Consider the following 27,813-nt stretch of genomic DNA (forward strand, 5'->3'; position numbering starts at 1 on the left):
CCTGTCAATCCTGGTAATACTTCGAAATGGGCTGCAAGTCCGCTGAACAGTATTGGCAGACCTGTCCCTACCTGCCTGTGGTCTGGACGTTATTGCACTCTGGCACAGATAATGCGGTACGTCATCTGCACGTTTCAGCGGTGCCAAAGGCTCAGCTCCTATTGGGTCGAAATGGGCCAGATTGTCGCATGTCTGCAAGTTGGTTCGTCAACCGGTAAAGGCACGAGAGCACAGTTGAAATGGGATGTGGCGTGCTCTGTCACAGCTGGTGTCGGCCGTGGTTTCCCACTGGCTATTGCATCGCACAGCTTGAGTGGTTGACAAGTGTGACCTTAACGGACGGCACGCTGTGTCGGCTGACGCGCGATTGGTCGCGCTCTTCCTCTGAGAAGGTGAGCGCAACAGCTGAACACCTTCCTTCGGTCGGCGCTCGGACAGCGCACCCAGGGCATCGCCATTTGCGTTTCTAGTGTTTATCCACCGGCAAATGTGTCTCCGACGACTTTCACGTCGAGTTTTTCTGGAAAAAAAACAGGTGATTTTTGAATTTGGGTTTTACTAGACCTTGCCGAGGGTAAGCCCCAGGCGTGGGGCTTACCTAGTCAAGATCTCGAGTATTAAAGGTTATGTTGCGTTTAAGACCGTGCACCCAGCGGGCTGCATGAATCGTTTAGTACCGACAGCGTGCGGGGCAGCCAAGCTGCCGAACGCTAGATAAAACTGCATCGCTTTGGGACTTGGATAAGTTTTCTTAAGTTTGAAGTGTGACGGTGCGGCTAAGATGCACAGAAGTGGAAAACAGTGCCAGATTAACACTGGCACTGCTGAATCCCGGCCGGAGGTCGAATGCAATCGAGGACTTGTGAGGGAACCTGTGCACTTCGCCGACCTCTGGCGTCCTGGCCCGACGCGGCTTTCCTTTGCTGCAGCGGCCAGCTCCTGAGGGCGACCTATAAGACATCTCCCACTGCACTGATGAAAGAAACGCCGGACGACTGTAACAAGTATTGAGACCTTTATTATTGAACACTAGAAACGGGCATCAGCCCATCACATCAAGCTATGAGTGACGATATAATGGTAGGTAAACAGAGGAGAAAAAAGTTATCAAGACGGGCTTACCATTCAATTGACTTCAAGGGAAATATATATATATATATATATATATATATATATATATATATATATATATACATTGCATTCCATCAAATCTCTCGCTGGTGAAACATCACAGGCCAAACACTCTAAATCACTGTTAACGGGCTACTCGGCTCCCTGCCTAGCATAACAGTAAAACTCGAACCGCGTTTCCGCAGCTAGTGCCCAGACGCCCAGCGGCGTGGCAGAGCCGGGAGCCTGCGCTGGCGTGCGTGTGCCCTCCGCTGGAGGCGCCGGTCGCACGCGGCCCGGGATTACGGCCGGGGAGGGCCGGGCCGCCGGATCGATGTGCGGCGGTGGCGCCGCCCTGGCGGCCGCGCCGGCGGGTGACACTATTGCTGACCGCGCAGCCGGCGAGTGAGCGGGGCCGCACCTGACCGGGCGGCTGATCGACCCCGGTGCGCGCCGGGCCGCGCCGCGCGCGCCAGTGCCGGCGGTGACCAGGTGCGACGGCCCCTCGTGACCGCCACACCTGTCGTCCGCAGCAGCATCGTCTGCAACACGGGGAGGGGGAGGGGGCGTTCACCGAGTGGCGTGCGTCAGGCGCGGCGCGGGCCGGCGCAGAGCTTCAATAAAAGCCACGGATCGCAGCGATATGTCAGTCAGAGCGATTACGCTACGCATCGAATCCATGCAGGAGGCAGTGATGTGGAGCATAGAGAACCTGTTATCCGCATTTGCCTCGCTGGTGTCCATGACCACGGAGCTCCCACGTCAAGGGAAGCGCTTCGGCGTCTGTAATGTTGATTAGATCGTCGTTCCTTTAAAGCGTCGAAGGTCTCCGGGCGACATCGCCACCAATTGGTCGGAGCTGTCGTCGGCGCCGACAGTCGCAGTCTGGAAGGCGCCGGCGGCAGCACTTCAACGGTCTGGCACAATTTGGTCGAGAGGATGCTGTAAATGGAACTCGGGAGAGATTCCAGTGATCCTTTGAAATGTGCCACTACTAAAGAGCTTGATTAACTTGTACAACTGCTCGACACAGTACGAGGACGCATAAGTGAGTGATGTAGGAAAGGTCGCCACTGAGCCTTTTGCTTACGTAAGCATATACATGTATCTATATATGTATATGTATACTTATGTAATGTAAATATACGTAAATAATCTCTCTCTGTCTCTCTCATATCATCATACAAATATCACATTACAAATAAATGCACCATTTCGGACGGGTAAGGGGTCTGGGTAGGAGAGAATTCCACCTGTACGGCCAGGTCTTCCCAAATGTCGTTCTGCTCTGCAGTGCAGCCATAGCAGGGTTGTGCCCACTTACGACGCCCCACTCGGGGAACAGTGATATTATTTATAAATGACTGCAGAGACAGAATATTTTGGCAGGTTGCCTGTTTACTTTCGGGGTGACAAAAAGTGGTAAAAAACTTGCAGTGGGCTCCAGGGGCGTAGTTCCACACAATGAGCTGAAAGGGGAGGCTGAACGAAGAAAAACTGCCGACCTACCCTCAAGATATGCCAACGAACAGGTGTCTTCCCAGCTTTGGCACACTTTCTTCCCAAAGTTTGGGGGCTAGAGCCCAAGTTGGGAGGGGGAGGGGCTGAACTGCCCCCAACTTAGTAGTAAACCATACCCCTGGTAGGTTTACAAGCTCCTTTTTCAGTAACAGCAACATTTGGGAAGGTCTGAGCCTGAGAAATTGGAAAGAGTAAATTTGGGAAGGTGTGATTGAACTGGCAACATTCCCTCTAATTCAGACCCTTCGCCTATCCGAGATAATTTAAATACACATGTTTTTTTCACGGTAGAAAAATGTATATATATATATATATATATATATATATATATATATATATATATATATATACATACAGGGCAGGGTGTACTTTCCCACCTAACGTTAAAACAATCATTGTACACCATTCGCCGTGTTCAAGGCAGGACATATCGTAAATAATCACAAAACAGAGTCACGGTGCACTTTCCTACCTCTTGTTACAAAAGAACATTGTACATCAATCGTCGTTTTTAAGGCAGAACATATCATAATTAATCGTAAAACAGGTCATCTATACTCTTACCTTGGAACTTAACTAATTACGATACCGAACATCCGACCGCAGCAAACACACAGCAGCCGCGACGCCTGCGCCATTACCGCGCGCGGTCACAACATTACTTCGCATCAAGTAGCATCAAGGACCATAAAAATGTACGGGGCCAAGGTAACAAGAATCCATGAAACTTTATCCTGGACGCCAACGGGACGATGGGTTGCAGAGGGATTGGGTGGAGAATGTAAAGCAAAATGGTAGCAAAGTACACCTACACCAATATCCCAGTCACTTTTCGCGTTGCTGCACTTCCTCGCACAAATCGAATGAAGAAAGAAAATGATCGTGGTAAGCAATGTGTGTCCACATTAAAGAAGATAAGATGCACGCCATTTTAGATAGACTGAATGATACCGGCTGTCAGAAAACAAACATCTATATCCCTGTCCGTTTAATTTCCCAGTTCTATGCTGGAATTTTTGGAATTACACAATTTTGGAATTTAACTGGCATCTACAATCCCAGCATAGTATTGGTCATGCTTGAGAAGGTTTGACATAATTGCGTGCATGCAGATTTTAGACAGCAAGCAAAGGAAGAACGCCGCAATGGTGCGTCAAAACGCTCTCTAGCCATCCTCCGAACATTACTCAAATGTTTAAGAATCGACAATGTGTTTCGGACAACTCCAACCATCAAAGAGACGTATTCAACAGTCAACCCACGATATCTTACCGAAGGGAGGCGAGTCTTCGAGGTCAGTTGGCGCACGCAAAATTTTACCTATTTAGTGCCATGCTTTAGTAACGGTCCTTAAAGGCAGTATCCCACCTTTGACGCACATTTCAAAAACATTCTCTAGTGAAACCTCAGGACCAGTTTTGTCTAACAATTGCAATGGGGAGTGCCACTGCGGCAGCGAAAACAAAATGAGGATATCAATTTTGAATGTTTTTTCGAGTTCAAATAACCTTCCTAACGCTTCTAATAACACCTCGCCTTTTCCATGCAGTCGCGACCACGGTCGTCATGGTAACTAGCGTGACACCTCTTCTGGGGCGAATAATTTTTTTTAAAAAAACGTTTGTGATCGACCCAGCGGGCAGCAAGGTAGTACTGAGAGGCACATTGGGGGTCAAGTCTGAATCATTGCGTCATCAAAGACCATGTGAGACCTCCATTCCCAAAGCCAAAGTGCGTCTCGAAAAGAGCCGCTGTGGTGAATGCCTTAGGGGGAACTAAAATCCATAGCATAACGTTTGGTCGAATCCGCTTTATAAGTGCTTTATGCTCGCTTGCCTTGTTGCCTGAAATGAGTGTTTCAAGGTGTCGTAGTATATCTTACACAAAAACTTTGACAAAGCTATGTGTTGCAAACAATGCATAGCACACGCGATGGAGAAAGCAAGGCATATTAAATGTGTTCCCCTCATAGTGGTGAGCGGGGAGTCCAATGACATTTCCCACGAAGGAGCAGATACTTGTAATCGAAAGGCTGAGCTATTCAGAAGGATTTCGAGAAAATTGCTATTGCTGATAAGATTCCACGCGTCCGATCTGATAGCAAGTGAAAAGTACAAAAAGGTGGTATACTCCCCCCCCCCCGTACATGTGTACGTACGGTTGAACGACTACATTTAAAACAAGCAACGTGACATACGGTGTGCTTTGATAAAGTGTGCGAGTGTGTATGTTACGTCCTGGAGACGGTTGCTATTATATAATCGTTCATGGCAAACCACCATCAACCATCAGCACAGAAAAGGCTCCGGTGGCTTATCCAGTACCTGTTCAGCTAACCTCACTGGGCCACACGATCGATCATGCGAGATTTGTTGACTTTTTTGTTTGAGAGAGTATGGGGATCGTATAGATTAAGTCTTGTATAGGCGGCTCGGAGAGAAAATGTGGATTAATATGTTAACAACATTGCACGTTCAGTAGGGTCCAACGTAAACAAACTAAGTTGTGCGTACAGAATGTGTCAAAAAGGGTTATAGATGGGAGTGTCCTACACTCAGTGCACATCTGTCGATTATCATTTTCATCTCATTATACCGTAAACTGTTGACTGCACTCTCAAACTCAAAGAAATCCAATAAAAGGTTACAAATCTCGCTACATTTCGGCAGGCATACTTCCGTACCCTGTTTTTGCACACCTCTGTATTTCTGTTTGTCTTGATTTATGCCATCCTTGTATTGTCATCCTTTCGCCCTGTTTTCGTCATCGGGTCTCCCGTTTATCGCAAGGTACAAATGTTCATTTGCCTTCATTATGTCCTCCTAGTATGGCCATCTAATCGCTCTATTTCTGGCATTAAGTCTCTTATTTTTCGCGAAACCTACGAAATGTATGCGTGAAATGTCTGCGAGGTTACGATGGTCTACGCTGTTGAAATGCGTCGGTGGTAAAAAAGAAATCAATATCTTTCACATGAACTGTCGCCTTAAACGCCCACATAACTTAACTTTCAAAGCTTACCTGAAGAGGGCATGTTCGCTGGAATAAAGTAAACTTTGTGACCTGTTTATTATTGCACCCCGTAGGGTTCGAGACTACAGTCAATTGTGTACGGTATAATGTTGATAAAGACTAACGGTCTCAGAGAGGATCTGGCATCAGTAAATAGAAAATTTTCGCTGCAGAATGTGGTGAATATTTTGAACACATCACATATATATATATATATATATATATATATATATATATATATATATAGCTAAGACAACCCGATCACAACCAGTAGCTATGCATCTGCCGGAGGGGTACCGGGCCAGCATATGCACAAAGCGCACAATCGAAAACAAGGCCTATCAACTGCTACCAAATTATAACGGTTATGACAACCAGTAGTCTGGTGAGATGAAAACAGCCCGACTGCAGCCCAACCCGACTTAAACGCACCAATATAGGCTTTGAGTTCAAAAATCCATGTGGGGGCTGCGGGCGCTGCCGCTCAATCTATATTGGCATTATTAGTATGACTACGAAGTCCCTATCACAATGCGTGGCTACGTAAGTGCGAGAGCGGGGTCAGACCACCGTGTGCGTAAAACTCATAACCAAAAACCTTACACTCTGACTTAATCAAAAACACCGAGATCTTGAAATCGCGTTCAAGTCATAGGAATAGGCCGTAGGAACAGGGGGATGAGCCGCGCTTAGCTTACTTTTGTATGTCCTGAAACGCGCATGCCGAGTTACCCAATAGCCATCTACCTCAATGTTCAATGGAGAACATTGCTTCAATGCTAATGGTATAAGGCAGCATCATTTGCTTCCATGTACAGGGGACGAATAAAGCTATGTTGATATTTTGGGCAAAACTCAGGTACACTCGACAGCCCAAAGCTACCTTCTGACTGTTGAGGGTCTTGGCTCTTCTACCAACTCGCACACGTTGGCTTCATACCGGTTCGTGATGTTTAAGATGGATGCGTCATAGGCGTTTGGCGTAATCTGGCATTTCAGAAAGCAATGCTAGTCATTTCATGCAATGGTCAGTGTCTTATATATCCTTCGCATGCTATCAATATTTCCCCAAGCATTATGCGTATTATTACGCTCGCTGAAAACTTAGATGTAACTAGGACTGGAAGACTAAGTAGAAGAAGTCGTGAATGTTTTCCGCAAGAGCCATTATTATGCTTGTTTCCTAACAGATATAACAGGTATATACAGTTTATGGTTATGTCAAAATATGCTTATGTCAAATGCTATATGCTTATGTCAAAAGCGTCTGGTTTAGTCCTGCGTTTTAGGCAAAAGCTTGATGCTTCATAAAACGCCTGCGTTTCGTGATCATAATCGCATGTATCATTTCCAAGTATTTCGTGAAGCCCAAGAAAACCGTCAGACGTTTCAAGCCAAGTCTGACTCAACTGAGCAAGGCTTCTGTGGTGTGGCCGTTATATGCTTGATATTCGGCTGAAAAAATAGTCAGCGCCTATGCTTCGTGGTGGTCTCGGGCAACAGAGCCGGATCAACTGCACCAATATTGTGGTCTCGGGTCAAAGCACAGGATTAACCGCACCAATATTGTGGTCTCAGGTCAAAGCACAGGACTAACCGCACCAATATTGTGGTCTCGGGTCACAGCACATGATTAACCGCACCAATATTGTGGTCTCGGGTCGCAGGACCGGATGAACTGCACCAATGTTGTGGTCTCGGGTTACAGCACAGGATTAACTGCACCAATATTCGTGTGGCGGCCATGTGGCTCTCAGCCGTTTTAAACGCGCGGTTTGTTCAGTGTTAGTCCTTAGGAGCATGCCAGTACGGTCGAGCATGTACCGGCAGCTGTCACGGCCAACAACAGCCATCAGAAAGCCATTAGTTTGCTAGAGGCATTTTATGAAAAGCTTTCGTTTCAGGGACATGTGCTTCAGCTGGTACATGTGCTTCGTTTGGAGCAGGGGCAAAACAGTGCACATCATACACTACCAGTGTTGCGCGGCGCGTGCACTTCGCTTGACGGAACCTTACGATTCAGCACCCTGTGGCAATAAGTGAACTGAGACAAACGGTGAAGTTTGTTGGCCAGGCATTTACAGCTCATTTGAAGAAGCTCGATGTCTCCATTTTTGTAGTTAAGTTAAGCTGGTATTGAGATGCGGAATATAGCTGTCAAAGAAACATTGTTGCTTCTTTTTATCTTTATATTGTATTTTCACTTTTTGTCTTATCTTTTTAGCTTAGTCCAAACAATTTGTGACTGCTTGAAAGTGCCGTTTCGCCCAGTTCAATAGTTAATAATGCTTGCACCCATCCGGGGAACCTTTTGAGTGCGACGCCGTGGAGACCTTCTTGTCTTCCGCCAACCGTCATCTGCCGGGTCAAACGATCAGCTACCTCTGGGACTTAAACCCGGATGTCTGCCACGCGCTGGTGTCGGGCGTCCGAGCCGCCTGTGCGCGACTGTGGGAGTCAGTGTCAATATAAATGTTAAGTCTTATATACACCTCAATGATGAAGTACCGGCTGAGCGTTCAACGCGTGAAGAGTTGATGGAATCATTTTCATCCGTTGAGACAAAAGCTCAATGAACAGCATGGGTCGTTCAGGTTGAATGTTCCGATATCTAATCCCAACCCTTTTAATGGATGGATTTCTTTGATCAAAGCTCACACTAAGCAGCGCTTGTTGTGTGAGTCCTGGCCCTTAGCATGCGGTAGCATAACTCCAAGTAAACGGCAGAATTTGGTGGAGAAAGCTTAACATGTCGCTTCTGTTTGTGGGACGGTTGGATCATCAAGCTTGTGGATGGACTACCAAGCTTGTGGATGGACTACCAAGCTTGTGGATGGACTACCAAGCTTGTGGATGGACTACCAAGTGACAACTTGTCCTCTCAGTCCTGCTTAATGATGGCACGCGGCAGCATTGCAATGTATAACAAGTTCCGCTATGCTAGTTTTTAAGAGCGGGACAGGTTATTATCAGTACCAGCCATTTTGGTCACGATGTCAAGGTTTACGCACAAACATGGTACATATGAATGCATTACGGTGCATTGCATGCATGCATTGCAACAATGCAATGCATGCATGTAAATATTCGGTGTGTTCTAGCTTTCACGTGCTTAGAAATACTGGACAAGAAACAAAGCTAACGTGATACGCATTTGGTGTGTTGGCATCGTCTTCTTGGTTTTGCCTGTCAACAGCAGGCTAAGAACAAACGAGACAATAGCATTAGCCTTATTCCTCGGAGAAAAACCAGGAGAATGAAGAAATAGTTGGGTTGATATTTCGGCAACATGCCTTTATCGAAACAATAACAGAAGCTTCTGCTATGTTATTGTATTGTATTGTTGCCGAAATATTAACCCAACTATATCTCCATTCTCCTGTTTTTTGTCCGAGGAATAAGACTCACACTGCCGTCTTATCTATGTGAGTAATGCTCCTCGCTAATGCATTGAACAACTTACGTAACTAAGAACAAACTGTTTCATTTACGCTCCACATACATAATGCTACTGAAAGTGTAAATGAATGAAAGCAGACAGCCAGGCCTGCGTGAGCACTGCACCGCGGCAGCGCTCAAGGGCTGGGGACGTCAGGCGGCGCTCCGCTCGTCCGTCTAAGCACGGTCGCGCGGCGCCCCGCTCCCTCGTCTGAGCGCGGCTGCGCAGCGCCCCGCTCCCCGTCTGAGCGCGGCTGCGCAGCGCCCCGCTCCCCGTCTGAGCGCGGCTGCGCAGCGCCCCGCTCCCCGTCTGAGCGCGGCTGCGCAGCGCCCTGCTCCCCGTCTGAGCGCGGCTGCGCAGCGCCCCGCTCCCCGTCTGAGCGCGGCTGCGCGGCGCCCCGCTCCCCGTCTGAGCACGGCCGCGCGGCACCCCGCTCCCCGTCTGAGCACGGCCGCGCGGCACCCCGTTCCCCGTCTGAACGTGGCCGCAGCTGGCAGTGGCGGCGCGCGCACCCTCTGACCTGTGCACTTGACCCGGTCACGTGTGGTGCCGCAGGAAGGACGGGTCGACGGCGGCCACCTTGGCCGTGAGGAAGGCGTGCATGCAGAACAGCAGCGGCTGCAACGCTGTGCACTCGAGCTCCTGTCGCCGCCAGAATCAGAGTCAGAGTCGTCGAACGCCACACCCTGAACGGGCTCATACTGCCATTGTAGTGCACAACGCACATACTCAGGCTCCTGCAGAGGGAAATGACTGTGTCGCAGCTCAAGTACTCTACGGTTTGTAGCGGCAACACATTCGACACGCATGAAATACAAACACACCATGCCTATAATTCGTGGACTGGGTAGTGGTCGTTACTGATCACTCGAGGGAAGCGTCGTTCTTTTCGGCAGTGGACTTACGTCATCCGGTTCAATACTGGGGGGGGGGGGGGGGGGCGCTCAACATCTGCGTACTCATAGGTAGCATCCAATGTGGGCAAAGCGCGAGCTCCGTGTGAAGATTAGGGATGGGGCGAGTCGCCACACTCCGACGGCGCGACGGCAACCGGTCCGCGTCGGACCGCTGGATTGATGGCGAACTGGACTGGGAATAAACGGGGCGTGCAGGAGGATCTCGTATTGTTAGCTTGAGGATTTTAAGAAAAAAAGTGTGGTATTGACTGTTGATCTCAGGTGTGCTGAACTCTGTCAGTGCCAAAACAAGGGTCGTAACATTATCTGACTTGTAGACTGGCCCTTTTGCTTCTTTGTTAATGTTGTTCTCGGAAGGAGGCACACACGATGGCGTACTCATCCACACCCGGGGCACGCTTTCTTTAGTTCAAGAGTCAGCTGGCCTTGCCGCAGGCTGTCACTGGGTGAGGTAAGCCTTGAGTGCCCTATACAGCTCTCCACACACACGGGTGGGGAGGTCGGACAGTTGTAGAGAACGCGGCACTCGTCACCGCGCGCCCTTCTAGGGATTGCCTGTGGTCATGTTAACACTTAGCCAGGGTGAGACCGAAGTCCGGTCCCTCCCCCTCCCAGTCGCAGCCTGTGTGCTCAAACACGAGATCATCGTGTTTCCTGAGAACACAGACATGACCCTGGGAAGGTGTAACATGGAAACATTGGAATTTTTTTCAATGTTGATGAAACAAGCTCACTCATCACTGTTGGTTTTATTTTTAAGTGGAAAAACTGCTTTAGACAGCACAATTTTCTGTTTAGTAAATATGCTCCTCAATGTGTCCGGGTTTAATTATGTTATCGTACCTTGCACAATATTGCTTGAGAGCCAATTGACGGCCGTTATCTCCGGAGATGGCAATCACGAACGGAAGATATGAACGCTTTGACCATTATATTTGTTTGGCCTTGATCGCCGCATCGCTTATGAAATGGCAAGATTTGAATGACGTCGTTTTGACGTCATGAATACCAATGTAATTTTGAAATACTCTCTCCGACACACATTTCTCCATTTTCGCGGGCCAGTAGCTCAGACACTAGCGGGGCTTAGGCCTTAAGAATGACAAGATTGCGAACAGCACCAAAAGATCTTCAAGATGGCTAGTTCAGTTCAAAACCCCATGTAGATGTGGAACGCCCTTTAAAGTAAGTGTTCCACATTTGTATGGGGTTTTCAACTGAAATAGGCATTTTGACGATTATTCGGTACAGTTTACAGCCCTTCCCTTGTCAACAACTAACACCCTCTAGTTTCTGAGCCACACGCCTGTGAAGATGTGCGGACTATTACGTGTAGATTATTTCAAGGTCATTCAGCCATGCATGAGGCCATACCGTCATTCAAAGTCTGCCATCCAGTGGCCATGTGGCGTTCAAGGCCAGGAAGAATAGAGGTGTCGAGTTGTCCATGTCTGGCGTTCATGAGCACGGTTTCCGGATGTAGCGGTCGTCCATTGGCTCTCAGTCAAAGATGTGCAGGCAGTGCAAATTTTAAACTCGAATTGCATTTTGTGCCACATAATGCAAGAAGTTGGACAGGGCTGCTAGTTGTTATGGAAATAAGACTTTTAATCAAAAAAGTAAGAATAGCTCCACAATTCAGTATGTGAATAGAAATAAATATCTTAAACTCACTGACCAACATGCAAGAATACTGCGAGAAGGGGCCAGAACACAAGCACATAACGATATTTGCTTCCGCAAACACGTCTCGTACCACCACTGCACATCTCTCGGCAAGTTAAAGCACTTCACGTGAGTGCTAGAGTGACAGCTTCGCGCGGTCGATTTGGTAGGACCTCTAACGCCATGCAAGCGTTCCAATACGCAATCAAATAACGAACAATATAGAGGGGCATACATATAAATATCGTGGTCTAGAACAGCATTGTCCAGTTATATATGAATACATGAATTGCTAAACGTGAGTTTATTTTAAAATTTCTGACGCTTGGTTTCAATATCTTCAAATTTGGAACATTTCCTTTAATACTCAGGGATACCCTACACTCTCCCAAGGTGGGAGCCCAAAAACAACGTGTGCGAGTGTCAGCGAAATTGGCGCAGCCTGGCGTTGTATGAACCGATACGGCCTCTCAATGGCCACTTATTGTTACGCCCCAAGGACCCCACAAATAGACTAAATGTTCGGTTTTCCCGTCGAGCCGTCTCCTCCTGGCCCGGGAGAGAGAGAGAGAGAGAGAGAGAGAGAGAGAGAGAGAGAGAGAGAGAGAGAGAGAGAGAGAGAGAGAGAGAGAGAGAGAGAGAGAGAGAGAGAGAGAGAGAGAGAGAGAGAGAGAGAGAGAGAGAGAGAGAGAGAGAGAAAGAGAGAGAGAGGAGAGGGAGTATCGCCACTGACAGGTAACCCATCCAGCGTCGTGCCACACACGGCACGCCGCTACTACACCAGCCAGGGGAAGGCAGCCAACGTCGGCTGCGGTGCCAACATCGGCCGCCAACGTCGGCCCGTTAGTGCTCAGCAATGCCAGTAATGTTTGGCAAAATGTGGAGGTGATACTCACGCGGATAATCTGTGTATGCGCGGCGCTTGCTGAATGGCGTCTGTTTCTTCGTATGTAAGGCTGCGACGACACGTTGTTCTTTATTACTTTATGAGCAATTTCTATAGAACATGATAAGATATGGAGATAGATGGAGAGGAATGGAGAGATATGGTAGAGTTCTGTTTGCTGAGTTATGTAGAGTTATGTGTATATTAAGTAGTGTAACTGAGACACCCTTCTGTCGGAGAGTTCCAGGAACCGGCTCAAAGCACGCTTCGATTCTTTGTGTGCTCCCATACAAAAAACAAGCTTCCTGGGATAAACAATGAATGCAACGCATTTTCGTTAACGTTACCTCTGCAGGACGGATTCTGGCGTTGCCGCCTTCCCTGCATGAGCAGGCGGAACGTAAGGTTCACCACCAACAGACATGTTGCATTTGGCGCTGCACAATAGACAGTTTCAAGTGAGTATATTCCATGTGTAAATTAACTGAGCTATCAATACAGACCTCCGGGTCGTCCTTTTTAGCCTGGTTAGAAAAAGGACGTGTCGGAGATGCTGGTCATAGGGAAACACCGGTTTTAACGAAAAACGACGCGGTGGCATGGTGTTATGTTGTGTGCTTTTACTTATGTGTGAGAGCATCACTCAAGTTAATTTAATCGTCAAGCGTGCATTTGTAGCAGTAATTGGGACTTTCGGGCAATTTGAAACTCTCAGGGGTACGAATATGCCGATATATACAACTTTGGCTCCGCAGAAAATTGTCAGGTTCTCAAACTATCTTAATATACTAGATTCACGAAACGCATTCATATACTGTCCTTACTGGGAGCACAGCTATCGATGCGTCTAACCGATTATACGACAAAAACTCCCCCCCCCCCCCCGAGATTCTGGGCTATGTCTGATACAAGTTGGTCGACATTTTTCTTCAGCACCACATATGGCCTTTGGTGTCTCGGTCAACATTTTTCCCGCATCTTTTCACGCTTTATGCGCAACATGGAAACTAGGCAGTTTAAGAGAGGCCCTAAGAACGGGGTGAACGTCGACATCTGTGAGCGTTTTCGTCAAAGGCAATTTGAACGCGACCGGAAAACAGCCACATGGGAGAGCTCAGAGTTCCCCAGGGCATTCCAGATCAGAGGCTTCCTAAATATGCGCTGCATCTTGGACATCGATCCCTGCCTCGTGTCCATTATTATCGGCACGGTCCCTGTCCGTGTGTCCCTCTATTCTGTCGGAAACCCTGGCCATCAGAATATTCTCAGATTGAGCGAAGCATGCGATATTTTCCGCAGCTTTCTTGTTAGCTCACTGAAAGGCGGCCGGCTGATGCCGTACCATCCGCATTGTCTTCTACGCGGGCCTGCGCGCCCGTGATGCGCCCACTCTTGTTTAAAATTGTCCATCGACAACAACTTGGACAGCATGAGCTATTGTGCAGCCAATTTGTTGATTGTTATACTTTATTGCCGACCCGTTAGAGATTTGGAGTGGAATGGCTTGCATAGAAATAACCTTTAACTTTCTGACGTGTTGTGCCAAATAAAAACGTATGCAAAGTTAAAAAGCTATATTTATTATTCTTACCAGTTATCCGAAGAAGCGAGTGTTTCATATGCGATTGCCTAAGTGACGACATGTGTTTTGAGCCAGTTATTCAACTCTTCGAGTGAGAAGCGCCTTTTCGGTCCACCATATTAGGCATGGGGAGCTATGCGATGTGGTGGACGTGGAGCTGTACAGAGTTATAGGCAAATAATGTGAGAACATCGGAATGATGAGCTCAAGGGCATTTGAGCTTATTAATGAAGTAAAGGCAAGCATTTTCTAAACAAAATAAAGCCACATGGATAGGCTTGAGAGCAAATCTTCGTCGTCGTACTAGCTATGGAAATATAAATGTATGAAGTATAAACGATTTACTCCCTCAACAAAACTTTGTTGACAGCAGAATTCGTTGAATTCTTCAGGAGCAGGACCCGTATTATATACGAATTTTGCAGCACGTCGTGTTGTCTCACTTCACAGTGTTGTTGCGAACACGAGGTTGGCGTGCGTTTTTGGGTGGACGAATCGCTGGAAAAACACTTAAGTACCGTGCCTGCCTAAGCAGCAGTAAATCAAAAAGAAAATGGCACACTAGACAAAGTGGTCACAAAGTGGCGTTTTCTTTGGAACGAAAGACCCATCAGTGACATGCACATAACAATGGCATGTTTCGGAGGCGGCGGTCAAGTACATGCAAATTCGGCCAAGCCGAGTCCAAGGGCTGCTCTCCTGTCGGCCGGCGCAGCGGCGCCCAGCCCGCACCTGCGCCTGCTGAGCCAGAAGCGCCAGATGGGAGCACAGCATGGCGGGAGACCAGAGGGGCTCGGATATTTGCGGCACCTGTGTGTGGCACCGGCGGCGGCTCACCCTCGTGTGGAGCTCGGTACCGTCGGCCGAGATGAAATCCAGCCGCAGTCGTGACTTGCCATCGTCCGAGCTGCCCTTCAGCTGGGAGAACTTGTACTTCCAGCAGAACATCTTGGTCTCTGTGTCGTACAGCGCGAAGCCCAACGTCCAATCGAGCGTCAGGCTGGAGTCGTGGCCGTCGCACTTGACTCGAAACGTCTTGCTCTGCGGAGGATGGAACGGACCGAACTCAGCACCCGCTGGTACATCACCCGCTGGGGGATGGGACGGCGTTAGGGACCACAGGTACCTCGCTACGGTGGATGGGACGGCGTCAGAACCCGCAGGTAACTCGTTACGGGGGATGGGACGGCGTCAGAGCCCGTAAGTGACTCGCTACGGGGGATGGGACGGCCTCAATACCCGCAGGTAACCCGCTACGGGGGATGTGATGGCGTCAAGACCCGCAGGCACCTCGCTACGGAGGATGGGACGGCGTCAATACCCGCTGGTAACCCGCTACGGGGGATGTAATGGCGTCAGGACCCGCAGGTAACTCGCTACGGAGGATGTGATGGCGTCAAGACCCGCAGGCACCACGCTACGGAGGATGGGACAGCGTCAATACCCGCTGGTAACCCGCTACGGGGGATGGGACAGCGTTAGGACCCGCTGGTAACTCGCTACGGAGGATGTGATGGCGTCAGGGCCCGCAGGTAACCCGCTACGGAGGATGGGATGGCGTCAATGCCCGCTGGTAACCCGCTACAGAGGATGGGACGGCATCAGGACCCGCTGGTAACCCGCCACGGGGGTGTGATGGCGTCAGGACCCGCAGGTAACTCGCTACGGAGGATGGGATGGCGTCAGGACCCGCAGGTACCTCGCTGCGGAGGATGGGACGGCGTCAATACCCGCTGGTAACCCGCTACAGAGGATGGGACGGCATCAGGACCCGCTGGTAATTCGCTACGGGGAATTGGACGGTGTCAGGACCCGCAGGTAGCCCGCTGCGGAGAATGGGACGGCGTCAGGACCCGCTGGTGTGCCGCTACCGGGGTGGCACAAGTGGCCGCCATTGACAGTAGGATACTCAACCAGCACTTTTCCATTACCAAATAGGCGTGCTTTTTGCAAAAAAAAAACAGATTTTTTATACCATTGTTTTTACAAGTTCATTCATACTCTATATGACTTGTCCCGTCTGCACTAACGCGACGAACCACTGACGGCAGTGCTTACTTATCTGAATGTTGATGATATTGAGCGTAACATATATATATATATATATATATATATATATATATATATATATATATGATATTAAACGTATAATGTATAATTTTCAATGTTGTCTAGATATTCAACATTCGAATGAAACGCTGAGCTTCATATTGCAGAAAATTGTACCACTTAGATCGCTAGTCTGTTAGCTAACATCTGGCAGCACCAATCTCCGATGCCTCAAACATGGTCGAGCATCCCGGCTAATGTCAACCTGCTGGTGCCCACTACCGCGGACATTCACGAACAGACACATTGCAATGTGAGACACTCATATCCAAATACACCCAGATCAGAAGCAACCACTCCCGTGGACACTCTTATAGCCAGCATAGATCGTTGGTGTCTACCAAGTATGAAAGACTTTCTCCGAGACACTTTTCTCACTTTCCACGCCAAAAGATGCCGCCCAGGACGTTAGAATATAGTGAGATATTAGCCTTTTTGTTCAACAAATGGCACTGCACTTTGGGTATCAGGCATTTCCTATTATCAGCTTTAGCCCACACTTACTTTGTATGCTGATGGTGCGTCACAAAATTTGAATCAACATTATTAAAATCATGGTCAGAAGTGCCTGAGGCCGTCTGCCGTAACCAACAGCCACCTAAATAAATTTTCCAGCCAAACGACATCCAGGGTCATTGGAGACTGGTGGCGCTTCCTGAACTTCGCTTTTTGATAGCATCTTGGTACGAAAATTTTAAATCCGCTTCAAAAACTGGTCTTTTTTACAACGAAATCACAATTGTGGTTAGTCATCTCCTGTGAACACCATAAAGTAATCAACATAATTATTGTAACGCCTTCTTTGATTAAGAATTTTAACCTTAACGTTGAAAACCGGCTAATTACCGGTCAAAGAGCTGCTTGCCTTACCAGGTTCTGGAGTCAAAAATTGACAGCATGTTAATGGTCACAATCCCCATCTTAATTGTATTGCTGCCTAGAAAGACATCTAAAGTTGCATGACCTCCTCTAAAACTCAATAGTCGCATTAGCTTTAAAACTGGCCAAGAATTTACTTGCTGGCAGCCGTAATCTCCCATTGTCCAATCCAACGTCGGCAACCTTGAAATATTTCCCTTATTTGTAAAATAAGATCTGTTATGCAGCTGCCGGGAGCTATTCCAAGCCTGACGTCACAGCATCGCAACGTCCCAATGCTACTGGTGCGGATCCAAGGTTGCATGGATGTTGCACCGAATGACACGTAAACGTCAAAACGGGCAAACGCCCTCCCATAAAAGCTTAAGCTATAAAAAGCATAAAAGCTTAAAAAGCACGTGGACAAAACTATGTTTGTACCCGCATAACGTGTCATGTCAATGTGGACATCAAAGTTGTCCAAATACTTTTTGTGTCCAGTCAATATGCGTTCCAACCACGAATTCAATTCACCTTAGCAGCCAATGGTAGATGGAGATACACACTGATGCAGAGCAAATTTTCTTAGGTAGTTTGGACCTACTAACGGAGCACACCTAGTGCTTAGTTCTGCTCTAAGACATCTGACGCTCCGAGCAGTGTGTTTCCGCGCCGTTTTAAGTTCGTTTTTGTTTTCGGCGATATCATTCTAGTATAATGTCCGAGGTCGTTTTTAGCTGACGAGGCATTAATGTTTCGGGTCATAAGTTAACGTAATAACTGAGGAGGCAAATACCACCAGACCAAACTGTATACCATGGGAAAAGCTATGTTTATATGGTATCCAGGACATTAACTTCTCTCCAAAAGCGTTGATGCATAGGAGCGGGAAAGCTCTCTACCTTATCCCCACCCCCTCCGGTCAGGCTGGACTTCGGTCGGGCCAACCGGGCATGCCTCTCAGTGAAACTCTTTTTGAAACATGCATGAGATCTTTGATAGCCGGTCATTTTTTGGAGCAAGCACAGAACAGTTCTGTCTGCCCCCGTGAAGAAAGATCGTGAAGGGGCCAAACTGCCCCTCTCCTTCCGAAAACGTGTGAAGGTCCGCTCAGGCCGATCGAACCAAGTAAGCCATACACTGCGACATGCAACACACACACTGGCCGACGCTCGAGACACTGGCGTTACTCACCCCAAGTCGGGCGACGGCCTGGTGGACGTCCGAGACACTGGCGTTACTCACCCCAAGTCGGGCGACGGCCTGGTGGGCGCCCGAGACACTGGCGTTACTCACCCCGAGTCGGGCGACGGCCTGGTGGACGCAGCGCAGCCAGGCCGACTCGATCCTGAGGAGCTCTTGGCGCGTCTCCACGCTCAGGTAATGGGAAGTACCTGTCGACCACGTGGCACCGTCTCGTGTGAAAGGGGTGAGCAGTCGCTCGACGTTCGGGAACTGGGATGCACCTGTCGATCACGTGGATCGTCACAGCATAGTGCATCGACCACGTGGATCGTCACATCATAGCGGATCGACCGCGTGGATCGTCAGATCATAGCGGATCGACCACGTGGATCGTAACATCGTGGCCGATCGACGACGTGGATCGTCACATCATAGCGGATCGACTACGTGGATCGTCACATCATGGCAGATCGGCCACGTGGGATCGTCACACCACGGCGGTTTGACCATGTGCGACCGTCACGACACAGCAGGGTGATGGCGGTCGCCTCCTTTAGGCTTCGGAGTACGCCTATGAACAACCCAGGCCCTAAACACTGAACGGCTGATACAAGTGACAATGGACTATGTGGCAGCAGTCCGATGTCAAGTGTTGAAGGAGTGTCTGAGTGTATACCGTGACGACGCGTCTCAGGGAGAGTCCATTGTTCCACCAAATGAGGTGATCGGAAAGGACTCAGAGGGACTCCAGCGCAGTGGGTAGATCACCGTTCACGCAGTCAGAAGACATTGGTACTAATCCCAGCAATTTTGAGGAGAAAAGTCGGACAGGTCACTTGGTAGAGAACTGACCGTGCCATCAGAACACACCGGCTCGAATCCCAGTAATTCAGGAAACAAAAAGCGTACTGTGACGCGTACCTGGATGGAAGCCAATAATTATTCAGTCCTTTTCAGGAATCCATTACACCTGACGACGGTCGGAGAGTTAACTGACTGAAACCCTGTGTACGTACTAACACACCAGACGAGTACGACAGTCCAAACAATTATTCCATCCGTGGTACTAATGACTCGTCTCAACCTTCCCGTATAGCGAAAACGCAATCACCATGTTCATGGTGGTGCATCCACGTCAGGCCTAGCCAAATCCACTCATACGACACCGCAATTAGCTCCTTCGCGGGGAGTGAGCTGTCGATGCCAAGGGCTGCTACCGTCCTAAAAAGTACCATATGACGCTTTCAGGGCCACTCCGACCAAAATCAATCTGTGCGGTCGCGAGCCAGACCAATAATTCGGGCGAACGACTCATCCCGGGGCCATAGGCCTCGATGCCAGCTGATTGCTGACCGACTGTATTCCTAGGGGACGGCCGGGTTACGGTTTCACCAGTTCCAGTTCGAGAGCACCAGTTCGCCAGGCACGGAGCTTCTGAGTCACGCTATGGCACTTGTGATATCTGCGAGTTTAGTTGTGTTCAACTTCATGCGCCTTTAAACCGATGGATGCGAAGCACCACCATAATTTATTTATTACATTGCGCATTCATTTCTGGAACCTGCTGTGCACGTTTTGTTGTAGCGATTTATCATGGGTGGTGATTACTGAGCACGCCCAACGACGAGTCGTGACGTCATCCGACTATTCATGACGTCATCAAGCGCAGGTGAGCACGTCGAATAGCTTAATCACTTGTGAACAAGATTTGTGAGGAGAATTTTGAAGTAAAGGAAGGTCAACATCACATTAGGTTGTCTATCCGTTCTATTATGGTTCCCACATGACTACCCAAAAAGCCCTTTTAATTGTGGCTCGGCGGTAGTTCTATCAATCGTTACTGCGCTACTGTATAGAAATCTAACGGATGCCACTTCAGTCCATCGCTCTGATACCCATTTCTAAATTGAGAACACGGGAAATTGTTTACATTCTTCTTAATTACCCTTCACGCATTTCCCTACAACAAAAGAAGGAAATGCTGGTGAAGAGATAGCCTACCTGTTCGCTCATGAGAGACAAAATTGGGATCTCATTCCACTCACTCACTGTGCACACTGTGCGACCGCGCTATTAGCTCTCGCACTGGCGGGGTTTAACCCTCGTACCGCGCTATTAGCTCTCACACTGGCGAGGCTTAACCCTTGCTCTGCGCTACTAGCTCTCACACTGGCGAGGCTTAACCCTCGCACTGTGCTATTGGCCCTCACACTGGCGAGGCTTAACCCTCGCACTGCGCTATTAGCTCTCACACTGGCGAGGCTTCACCCCCGCACTGCGCTACTAGCTCTCATACTGGCGAGGCTTAACCCTCGCACTGCGCCATTGGCTCTCACACTGGCGAGGCTTAACCCTCGCACTGCGCTATTAGCTCTCACACTGGCGAGGCTTAACCCTCGCACTACGCTATTAGCTCTCACACTGGCGGGGTGTAACCCTCGCACTGCGCTATTAGCTTTCACACTGGCGGGGCTTAACCCTCGCATTGCGCTATTAGCTCTCACACTGGCAGGACTTACCCCTCGCACTGCGCTATTAGTTATCACACTGGCGGGGTTTAACCCTCGCACTGCGCTATAAGCTCTCACACTGGCGGGGTTTAACCCTCCCTCCTTTAACCCTCCCTAGTAACTCTCCTACTGGCGGGGCTTGACCCTCCCACTGCGCTATTAAATCTTACACTGGCGGAGTTTAACCCTCGCACTGCGTCATTGGCTCTCACACTGGCGCGGTTTAATCCCCTCATTTGCGCCATTAACCCCGACATTGACTGGGGTTAGCTATCCGACCCCCATGACCTTGTCTGGCGTGGCTCGAGAAGCGCTTGCGCTAGCTTCTGCATTTTGCGGTATCTTCTATTTCACAATTTTCATGTATGCAAGATAATGTCTCTGTCCTGGTCACGTCAGGTCACTGATCCAGGACGGTTTTAGTATAAACCCGTTCGTTCAAAATGTGGACGAACTTTATGTATTCAAGCGATGCGTTTTCAACTGTTTTTTTTTCTGAGGTCTTCATGGTTTGTTTGCGCTATGATTTTACTCTCTGGCCTTTCAATGGCATTTGGTGGCTATCATGGACTACCGAGCCAAAGTGACAGTAAGTTGGTGATATCTACGCCAGCAGTTTTTTTCCTTATTAGCCAATGGTATCGCTCTTCATTTGAGAACGACAGAATGACCTTAAAGTCATCATATATATTTTTCCTAACATGATCAGGAAGTCTGCGTTTTGAAACGTTGCTCATCATTGTCGGCCTTTGTCAGCCCATATGCCTTTTCACTCCAACGTGCCACTTGCTCGCTTCCAAGTGGCAATGATAAGCCAAACACACTACATGGGAATAATGGACATAATTGCCCTTACACGATCTTGGGGATTGATCTATGCTTAGTTGTGATTTGTTTCTGTAACTTTTAGCCTATGCCCCTCCTGAACCAGCGTGACCTCACCTTACCACGCCCAAAGTTTACTTGGTACTTGGTCGCTTGGCTGGCAAAATCGGCATTACAAATTCGATACTTTATCAAATTTGCATAGCCTATCTTTTCCAGATATGGTACTGTGACCTCAGGAAGGTCAACATAGGCCACTGACCTTATCCGAAATAGGAATTGAGGCTTTGCTCACACCGGTTCGGACATTATGGGTGGCTGCTAACATGCAAAGAGAGATATCACTGGTTGGCAGACACTTCTCGTTCGAAGTTAAAATGATAGACCTTAATGGCATACGTTGATCTGTGTCAATCAGCTGGATTAATAAAAACCGGTATATGCATTTCCTCTAAAAGTATGAAATGGGCAAGTCCATGAAGATGTAATCTCAACAGGCATTTTTTGGAGAGAGCCCTATGAAATGGGAAGAAACGCAACTCGTAAAAGTTTGCTGTTTTATCTGTATCGTTCCCGACCAGAAATATCAAGAACATTAAGATCAGCCCGAAGTGCGGCAAATTCACTGGGCGCCTGTGGTGCAATGGTCGTGAACATCTCCAATCAACTCTCCTATGGCGGTCTCTTGCTGCCATGACGCCAGGTCATTGAGGTCTGGACCAGGTCCAGCTTGTGGTGTGCTTTTTTAATGGAGAAGCTTTACAATTCCCATATTAATTGACCTGAGAGCTTAGATTGCTCTCAAATTACTCTGCTACGTAAGGTTCACGTTCAATCAAACAGTTCACATCTAGAACCCAACAATGAACACAGCGCAACTTCTAAGGCATTGTGTGTCTTGCGTTTATTTCTGACAACATGAAACTACGGTGAGCGGTTCTATAGGTGTTAGTTTCCAGCAAACTTCACGGTCGGGCCGGCCCGGTTCGCCCCGCTGACGTTTCCCCACGATTCAAGTAAGACTCGCTGGGCTTGCGGGCTCAAGTGAAAACGTTTTTGATAAGAAAGGTTCCAGTGGATCTATATTAGTTTCCGAGATTTACCCGAAAACGTAAAAATAATTACAAAATGTTCCAGCTGCCTTTTCATGCTCAACCTTGGCAAATCTTTGTGGCTGGTAGGGGTGGGCGGGCGAGACCGCCCCGAAGGGATAAGGAGTTCCATCCCTTATCTCTGATTTCTCGCTCACTCACCAGCAGTGGTTTGGATAAGGAAGCAGTGCTGTTTCTCGTCAACATTCTCCGATTCGCGAATGACCCGGAACATGGTCTGGTACACCGAGTGGACGCCGGGACACTTGAGCCAGTCCTGCTGGTCACGCTGCAAGCAGAGCGGGTTAATCACCACGGCTCGTCCCAGCTCATCCGACAACCCCCCCCCCCCCGCCCCCCTTGCGCCTTCCGTCATCGACGGGACGGGCCAAGTCCATCTCGTTTTAATTATATTTTCATATTGAAGTGACAATTGCTCTCTTGTTACCCAAATGTACTTGCCAATGATTCATGGAATTGGGGAAAGCAGTCAATGTATTCTCTGAGCGCTGCAGCTGGTGCACATCATGCTGCACCGCAGCGCAGATAAGCACGGCGGCACAGCCTACCCCAGCGCGGAGGATACGGTTGCCTCTGAGCTGTAAATAAGTTCGCCCGGTTGGTCTTCGGTCCACTAACCGCGAGTTAGCCCAAAGCCTGACTTAGTATCACTGGTATCACCGACTCGGGCTACGAACTGACAGGTGGTCGCCCTCCCCCCCCCCCCCCCGAGGAGCCCTCGCTGCCGACCGACCTGGACGGCGGGCTCGTCCGTCCGCCCGACGCGCCCGTTGCACACCCACCGGCGGCTTGTCGAAGATGTAGAGCTCGGAGCCCCGCAGCGCCAGGAAACGGACGGCCCACTCCTGGCCCGTCTGGCTGGGGCTCAGGTAGCCCTCGCAAACCCAGCCCATGAAGGTGATGTGCTCGGCCGCCGGCAGGTCTCGGTTGTACAGCTTCATCTGCGAGTGGCACGGCCGGGCGCGTGTCGGACGACAGGGGTCGGAGCTGAATCAGGGAAGATCGGTGGGCTGACAAGGGTCCGCTCAAATCGGACATTCGCTTACTTTTGACAGGCTTCAGCGTTATCCCAGTAGCGGGTGTCTGCCTTTCAGCTCCAAACGTATGGCAGCAACGACCAATGCACATTATTCATTGCATTGCTTGAACTATTCACCATGTAGCTGAACTCCTAGTCAATAAAACAACTCTGCCCACGGCTTAGCGCCTTTTGGATAATACTTATGTTCGAGATTATTTATCGGTAGTCCAACCCCCCAGAGGTCTCCGACAAACATCAGTTCAGTAACATCGTGACGAACAGTTCCATACCATTATCATCATTACTATATCATTGACATTTGCATGCCAGTTCCATATCATTATGACCAACAACAGCTCTCATTATCCTATGTCTTAAGGCAGATGTAGGGTCGTGGATGTGTATTGTTTTGTGAAGGCCTTCCTCCTTCACTGTGGACTACGTTAAAAATAGCTTAGGCAGCCCAATCATGCCTCATTTCTTTGTTACCTAAACGGAACAATATGCTATGGACTGAGAAACCGATAATAGGAAAGAGAGAGAGAGAGAGAGAGAGAGAGAGAGAGAGAGAGAGAGAGAGAGAGAGAGAGAGAGAGAGAGAGAGAGAGCGAGAGAGAGAGAGAGCGAGAGAGAGAGAGAGAGAGAGAGAGAGAGAGAGAGAGAGAGAGAGAGAGAGAGAGAGAGAGAGAGAGAGAGAGAGAGAGAGAGAGAGAGAGAGAGAGAGAGAGAGAGAGAGAGAGAGAGAGAGAGTGAGTACAGACTTGGTCGCCACCAGAAAATGACCACCCATGAAGTTGTGGACATCCAGGGCAAAATTGCCGTCACTGGTGATAACAATAGTTTGGTATTTACACTGGGGAGTAAGTTAGCTGCTGTGCTCTTCCTGTGGACTTTCCCCTGGCCCTCTTGTTGGAATGTTTGCATGCAGTTTCCAATGAAGCCTTTCTTCATGCGAGTAGGCATCTTTTATTGAGCTGTTTTTGGTTAACGTTCTGAAATTTAGCGATTGCTTCTTAAAGAGCTACTTGGATGAAGCCTTAAAATTTAACACAGAAGCAAGCACAGGGAATTTTTGGAAGGCACATCAGAGCTAGACACGGGACACGGGATCGGTAAGGCGAAAGCGCCGTCCACGGTTCTTCGAGCATTCTAGACCCGCATCGAGACTGGTCAGACTTCAGCGATGTAAGGTGCATATGAGTCACCAGGGGCGGATCCAGGAACAATAAGGGGAGGAGTTTGAGTACTCACTTGCTATGGAAAACAACTTGTAGAAGCACTATAAGCTTAGTAGCATATTCACTTACGCAAGTAACATGTATGACATACACAAATAGAAACTTACACGTTGCAAAGGCAACAATGGGGGTTGGATTGAGAACCTGCGAAGGGAATCGATTGAGTTTAACCCAGAGAGATCAGATCAGATAGATCAATAGTTTAGCTTAGCAATTCGCGGCGTCCGTGACAACCTGTGGTAGATAGAATTTACATCGACGGTGATAATACTTGAAGGGTGAATATGGGCACAAACAAGGGTGGTGCCAAGCAGCATGGATAGGAGGCAAGTATTTCATGTGCACTTTTTCTGGGACTTCCACTGTTCATGCCATGGCGTTCTGTCCATATTTCAACATTATGTTGCATATATCCAACAAAATGGCGCAGGGTGGACGGATCTGGGTAACACAAATAGGGTCCGTGTGCATCCTAATTTGGTAACTGGAATTGGTACACCAGCACAAAATGTTGCAGCAGGATGCCTCGAGAAGTACTTCAATTTTGCATCATTCTTATATTTATTACTGGCAAAGGTAGCTGGCTGATGAGATATTAAAAACCACCCGGTATTTCATAAAAGCTATTAGTTGTCCTAGGTTTCTTAATATTGAAATGACAAAACTAAACAGCTATAATACTGCCTCCTTCTGAGCATACCTCAGGACGCCATTGACATTTTAAAACCGGTGACTTTGACAAATGCTGCTTTCTGATAACGTTCGAAACTTTAAGCTATCCCTCGGCAAAGAAAGCTGGGCTTATTGGCAGGTCTTATTCAGAAAACACTTGCTTCCTTTTAGCTACATACCCCTCATCCATCATTGCCTCAAAACAGCTTACTGCACATCATATCTCGCTAAACACGCGCCATTACAAAACATGTGTTGTCCAACTTTCCGCCTCCTGAGTGCGATCATGGCCAGTTTTTGTTGCAGTGTTGTTAACGTTGGAAAGGGAGTGAGTACTGATGCAGCATGTTCAGATGTAAAACAGCCGGGAGATCAATTTTGTCTCAAGAGGCCAGTTTTTTGTAACATGGTGACGTGATCTAGAATGACCGAACCTTGACCTGATCAGGGTGACCTGAGCCCCCAGTTTTCCGTGCGATGCATTTTGGACATTTCTTGGAAGTGTGCGAAATATATGGCGCTTGGCTCCACTTGCTCGGCGTTATAGCAAAGCATAAAAACGATGGGGCGTCAAGCGTCCATCACTGCCGTAAATGACGCAAGCACATAGGTATGAAGTGTCTCCTCCAAATGTGGCCAACGGTCTTTCATTGGAAAATAGCCTGTGCAGATAGGCTACAGACGTCGCGCTGCTATTGAAGAGCTATTTTGTGGATGTGTCAAGACCCCCATAACCACCTTGAACTGCCATCAGCTGCTAATAACCACTTTCTACTAATTGCCACCAGGTACTAAGTATCACTAACTTTTAACTACCACCAGCTACCACCTACCATTAACTTCTGTCTACCACTTACTATAGCTACCACTGAACTAAATTGCTAACTATCTTAAACTGCTTCCTACCGCTAAGTACTAACTACCATGAACTAACAACTACCGCTAATTACTGCCCTCAAGTAGCCCCTAACTAGCACTAACTTCTAACTACCGCTAACGGCTAACTACTCGAGTGGCCACATCGGTACGCCGCGCCGCGCGAGCCCGGCCGGCCGACCGCGGCGTTCCCTCACCTGTAGGTTGGTGAGGCCCAGGATGTTGTTGGTCACGTGTTTGGTCCACTGAGAGAGCTGCAAGCAGGTCGTCGCAGTGGATCACACCCGAGCTGAGGCCGTCCATGCTGCGCACCTCGAACGCGTTCTGTCGCAGCTTGTCGGTGCCGGGCACGTAGCGTGTGATGTAGGCCATCAGCAGCGGGACTGGAACGGCACCCAGCGCCGGTCACGTGCGCCGCCAGCTCACGCCGTCACCATCAGCAGCAGGACTGGAACGGGTTTGGGTGGGTTAGGATGGGTTCTGACGGGTTTGGGTGGGCTCTGATGGGTTTGGGTGGGCTCTGATGGGTTTGGATGGGTTTTGACTGGTTTGGGTGGGTTACGATGGACTCAGATGGGCTTGGTCGGATTCAGGAGTGTTCAGTTGCGCCTAGTTACCGGAACGCGGAATATCACGGAAGAGTTGAGGAGGGAAACAGGTGATGGGGCATAAGGCCAACGTTAAATATTGTTCATGGTTGATGTGACGCACTCACATTTATCAACCACCCCGGCGCCTTCGGTTTTCCACGCCCTTGCTTGGTGGTGTTAACTTAGTCTGGGCTAGGTTCAGTTATTATCACATATGAAATCATTGTTCGAACTATCCTCCCTATCCGGTATGTTGGTATGCACAGAACGTTTCGGCCGGTTACTTCCCCAGCCATCATCAGGCGTCATCGTGTTCTGAAAAAATGCCTTGTATTTGACTTCTAATGACGTACGCGACGCGGTCCGATTTTTTCCCCTTGGTTTTCATAGGATTCGCACCAGGATTTTCTGATAACCAGTCCAGCGCTGTACCTACGGAACAGGCCAGGCAGGATAATACTGCAGTTTTTGGGCTTTTAATTGAGTTGCAATTTTTTTACTTCCTATACGAGATCCTGCAATGCCGACTGCCGCGATCCTTTTTCACGGAAACATGTTCTATGTAGCCAGGAGATCTCAACTAGCTTAGTTGCTTCTTGTGCAACTTTGAGTATTTCACATAATTCGGCTGCCGCCGTCTTGAAGACTGCTCCAGTTTCAAGGTTTTTTCTCGATGACTTGGAAG

General features: G+C 48.7%; 1 protein-coding gene across 1 annotated transcript in view; it reads right to left on the reverse strand.

Moving 5' to 3' along the window:
- Positions 1-1,566: 1,566 nt before the first annotated feature.
- LOC119099858 (gamma-1-syntrophin-like) overlaps positions 1,567-27,813 on the reverse strand; it is a 49,426-nt gene continuing 23,179 nt past the window's right edge. Inside the window, 8 exon segments of the mRNA XM_037222948.1 lie at positions 1,567-1,652; positions 9,603-9,724; positions 14,970-15,173; positions 18,396-18,493; positions 22,873-22,999; positions 23,514-23,672; positions 26,736-26,792; positions 26,794-26,921. Coding sequence (XP_037078843.1) covers positions 9,620-9,724; positions 14,970-15,173; positions 18,396-18,493; positions 22,873-22,999; positions 23,514-23,672; positions 26,736-26,792; positions 26,794-26,921 — 878 coding nt within the window. The 3' untranslated portion in view covers positions 1,567-1,652; positions 9,603-9,619.

The sequence above is a fragment of the Pollicipes pollicipes genome, unplaced genomic scaffold (genome assembly GCF_011947565.3).
Source record: "Pollicipes pollicipes isolate AB1234 unplaced genomic scaffold, Ppol_2.1 Scaffold_4881;HRSCAF=5763_pilon_pilon_pilon, whole genome shotgun sequence".
Lineage (NCBI taxonomy): Eukaryota > Metazoa > Arthropoda > Thecostraca > Pollicipedomorpha > Pollicipedidae > Pollicipes > Pollicipes pollicipes.